Source organism: Corylus avellana, chromosome ca1 (genome assembly GCF_901000735.1).
Source record: "Corylus avellana chromosome ca1, CavTom2PMs-1.0".
NCBI classification, from domain to species: domain Eukaryota; kingdom Viridiplantae; phylum Streptophyta; class Magnoliopsida; order Fagales; family Betulaceae; genus Corylus; species Corylus avellana.
In genome coordinates this window covers 20,064,726-20,069,467 of record NC_081541.1, presented here as the reverse complement: position 1 = coordinate 20,069,467, position 4,742 = coordinate 20,064,726, and the positions used below count along the sequence as shown (strand labels likewise).

The 4,742-nt window shown below is 34.7% G+C and overlaps 1 protein-coding gene across 1 annotated transcript; it reads right to left on the bottom strand.

Annotated features, from left to right (window-relative positions):
• Nucleotides 1–1,355: 1,355 nt before the first annotated feature.
• On the bottom strand, nt 1,356–2,907 carry LOC132167173 (uncharacterized). The gene is made up of 4 exons (XM_059578080.1): nt 2,635–2,907; nt 1,961–2,542; nt 1,552–1,873; nt 1,356–1,426 (listed from the first exon to the last, which is right to left on the bottom strand). Exons 1-4 carry the CDS (start codon nt 2,905–2,907, stop codon nt 1,356–1,358), a joined length of 1,248 nt encoding a protein of 415 aa, XP_059434063.1.
• Nucleotides 2,908–4,742: the final 1,835 nt, after the last annotated feature.

Below are 4,742 nucleotides of genomic sequence, written 5' to 3'. Positions count from 1 at the left end.
ATACGGGAAAAAGGCAAAATGAAGAAATCTGATAAGTGATAAATGTGATCATTACGTAGCACCACTTCCTCGGCTTCTTAGTACACGTGTAGCCCTACGTGTACTACCACGATGTGATGATTCCGCTGTTGCTTCCGCCTGTAGTTCATGTTGGGATCCAAAGGATGCGTTAACAAAAATAATAATTATTTGCAAATACCAAAAAAAAAGAAAAGAAAAACCGGAAATCAGTGTGAATATTACAAATTAAGCACAAGTATATGAGTTTTTTAAGTACAAAAAAACTGCAGACTAATTTACTAAATTACATCACCAATTTTAGCAAACTTTCAGATATTAGTGGGCAGCTATGGAATCATCGGGAAATAAGAGTTTTCTTAAGAAAAAAAAAAAAAACTTGAATTTTACCTGTGACTGAGTAGCCTTACGTGTACGTACACTTGGCTGTGATGACTCGTGGACTTCTGCCTCTGCCTGTGATTCATGTTGGGATCCAAAAAATGCGTTAAAAAAAAGGGGGGGCGGGGGGAATCATCGTGAAATAAGAGTTTTCTTAACCACAAAAAAAACATGGATTTTACCTGTGACTAAGTAGCCCTACGTGTACGTACACTTTGCTGTGATGACCCGTGGGCTTCTGCCTCTGCCTGTGGTTCATGTTGGGATCCCAAAAATGCGTTAAAAAAAAAAAAAGGGAAAGATTATGAAGCATTTCCAAATAATTATTATATTACTTGTACAAACACTTCTATAAATAGAAAATTTTCTAATAGAAAACAAAGATTATGAAGCATTTCCAAATAACCTGTGCAACACTGAACTTCCATTGCATATACTAGATTTTAATCCTCCTTAACCTTTAACTTAAAGCACCCTCCCAAACTTCCAACTTAGAGTTAGCTCCCATTATTTATTGATTTTATTTTTCTGATAAGTGGAGTTAGCTTCCATTAAAGTATCATCAATGCAATCCTAAATAGCGCTACTGAGTTCATCCATTACATAAGCAAAGACAAAGTCACATCTCAATAACCAGCTTTTCAAGTTAAATGTCGCAACATACCCTTCCAAGAGTAATTAAAATTTCACTGCTTTCAATGTAACTATTGCAGCATAAATATGAAGATTCAACAAGGTCCACAGTATTTATAGTAGCTCCTTAAAGTATGTAGATGACAAGTCAGCAAGCAGTAATGCTAAACCACAGACAAATTTACTAAATTACAACACCAATTTCAGCAAACTTTCATATATTAGTTGGTAGCTATGAAATCATCGGGAAATAAGAGTTTTGTTAATAAAAAAAAAAAAAAAAAAAAAAAACAAACTTCAATTTTACCTGTGACTGAGTAGCCCTACGTGTACGCACACTTCGCTGTGATGACCCGTGGGCTTCTGCTTCTGGTAGGGGTTGAGCTTGTGATCCCTACAATAATTTAACCAAACATTCAGACAAATACCAACAATAATTATTATATTACTTGTACAATAATAATTAAGTTAACAAATTTTGGAATATGAACCTTATGTTGTAAAATGTATTTGTTTTACCTGTGCTTGAGTAGCATCTTTTTTTCGGCTTATATTTCTTCGGTTTCCACCTCTTCCGGTCTGGGTTCAAAGGTAAATGACAACCTTTATAATTATGCCCTAAACCCCCACAATTTCCACATTTAACGATATATCCACTACGGGTTAGCTTGTAGGGGTTAGTCGGCTCATCTACAGCTTTTCGCCTACTAATCTTTGGTCGACCAGGAGCCCTTCTAATGATAGGTGGCTGGATTTCATCGCATGGATCATCAGCTGGCCATGTCTGTGGACCTTCCATGCCATAAACTCGAGCTGCATATCCTTGCATATACTTGTCCATCTTGTAATAATCATCCAAATAATCCTCTGGTTTTTGTTTATGCATGTAAATTGCAGCACAAGCATGTGAGCAAGGGATCCCACTCACCTGCCATCTTCCACATGTGCATGTGCGATGATCTAACTGGACTAAACGCCGTGGCTCGTATATGTCCTCGATCTCAAACTCCAACTCATTCTGCCACCGACTAATACAATTCCTTGCATCGCTTTTTGACCTCTCCAATTTTTTCTGGATCTTTGGGCATATTGTGTAGTGCGTCGACCGGATTCCATTCCTTTTCTGCTGGAAGCGTGCCATTATTTGCAGACGAATTTCTTCAAGCATAGTCAGTATAGGCTTAATCCTAGCTTCCTTAATCCACGCGTTAAAGCTCTCAGCCAAGTTGTTTAATAACATATCACTTTTGGTTTGGCAGTTGAAAGCATGTCTGGACCATGATGCCTTAGGTACACCACTAAGGTAATCGTGTGCACCTTTCTCCATTGACATTATATTCCGCATGTGATGGTCAAACGCATAAACATTGGCTGCACGTACAGCCCCCCACAACTCATCCTTCATAGCTTTCCCTGTGTAGCCTTTCGCTTTGAGGTTCGCATGTAGGTGCCGAACACAAAAGCGATGCTCAGCATGTGGCAACACAGCCTCAACTGCAATTCCAAGCCCCTACACACATAAATTTATGTTAAATTATATGTAATAACATAAAGGAATAAAATAATACAATAAGAACATAAATAGTATTTTACACCAAATACCTTCTGTCTGTCAGACATTATAGTCCAACCAAGTCTGCCATCTGGCCCACATAAGTCCTCAAATAAAATGGCAATAAACCATTGCCATGAATCTCTTGTCTCTGCCTCGGCCACAGCAATTGCAATGGGGAACATATCGTCGTTGCTATCCTTGCCTATGGCACACAACAATTGCCCCCCATAGTCCCCCTTCAGATGACAAGCATCTAAACAAATTATGGGCCGACAACCATGTATGAACCCCTTCTTGCATGCATCAAGACAAATATACATCCTCTGAAAGAATGCTCCATCTCTGTGTACAAAAGCACTACTACCAGGCAGGGCCGGCTCAGGCCCTAGGCGAGTTAGGCCCTCGCCTAGGGCCCCCAATTTAATAAGGCCCAAAAAAAAAATTTTTGAGTTAAAAAAAAATTAAAAAAAAAAAAAAAAATTATTTTGGACCCAAAAAAAAATTGAAGGCCCAAATTTTTTTTAGTAGGGCCTAAAAATTTTTTTTATCAAAATTTAAGGTCTCAATTTAATAAGACCTCAATTAATAAGTCTATTTTAATTTTAAAAATAATTCAAAAAATAAATTAAAAAAAGACAAAACATTAAAGCCTTTTGACATCATTAAGGCCAATTCCCTAGAGCTGACGCTACAGTACCCTGACGCCCTGACGCTACAGTACCCGACGCTACAGTACCCTATACATGCCTACCTCATTCATTCATCATCATGGCCATTGGCCTCTCTCTAGAAATTTTTGTTTTTGATGAAAATATAAACGTTAGAAGAAATAAAATATTATTATTTATTTTTTATTTATTATTTAGCCATATAGGAAAAGCCAAAAGCCAAAAATATAAATTGCTGTCACCATGGGCATTTTAAATATCAATCTCTATATTTGCCACTTTACCTCTCCTCTTTACTTGCTCTTTTCTGAGTTTTTCTTCTCTACCTATCTCATCATTTTCTCTTCCTCTCCGACTCCGAGTGACTAAGTCTCTTGTCCTATCTTCAAGAACTACTTCATAATTCCTTTGCCAAATCAGGTTTTATTGTTCTATTTTTGTCATTTATTTTATTATAGTCATAATTTATTTTAGATAAATCGTGTTTGTTTAATTTGTTAGTATTCTTAATTAAACATGTCTACTAGAAAATATGCATCTGGATATGAAAAACTTAAAAAAAAAAAAAAAATAGATAAATTGATTGAATCTCAAAGAGGAGCTCTAAATAAATTTGTTATTAACAATAAACAAAATATTGAGGATAATTTAGGTGAAAAACTCATAAATGAACAAGAAACTCTTCAAAAAGAATTAGAAGATAATGAAAATGTTATTGATGTATCTAAATCTATTGCTACAAATATTTATGATCCAGGCCAATGGAAAAATATTGATGCAAAATTAAGGGATTTGTTAGTAGAAAATGGTCCAATAAGATACAATACTATAGATTTTCCTAAAGATGAGAACTCTAGGCATTTTTCTAATACATATTATATACGAAAATTATCAAATGGGGAGCAACATAATAGAAAATGGCTAGTCTATTCAAAAGATGTAAATAGAGTATTTTGTTTTTGTTGCAAGTTGTTTAATTCAAAACCTAATAGAATGCAACTAGCTAATGAAGGGACTAATGACTGGAAAAATCTTAGTGCTAAACTAAAAAGTCATGAAACAACCAATGAACATATTACTAACATGAATGATTGGATTGATTTAGAAATGAGATTGTTAAAAAATAAAACAATTGATAAAAATGTCCAAGAACAAATTAATAAAGAGAAAGATCATTGGAAAAAAGTATTATTGAGAATTATTGCTGTAGTAAAGAATCTTGGTAAGAATAATTTGGCATTTAGAGGACAAAATGAAAAAATTTACCAAGAAAATAATGGAAATTTTTTAAGTTTAATTGAAATGATTGCAGAATTTGACCCAGTAATGCAAGAGCATATTCGTCGTATTAAAGATGGGGAAATTCATAATCATTATCTTGAACATAATATACAAAATGAATTGATACATTTGTTAGCAACAGAAGTAAAAGGGAGTATTATTGAAAAAGTTAGAGAAGCAAAATATTTTTCAATTATACTTGATTG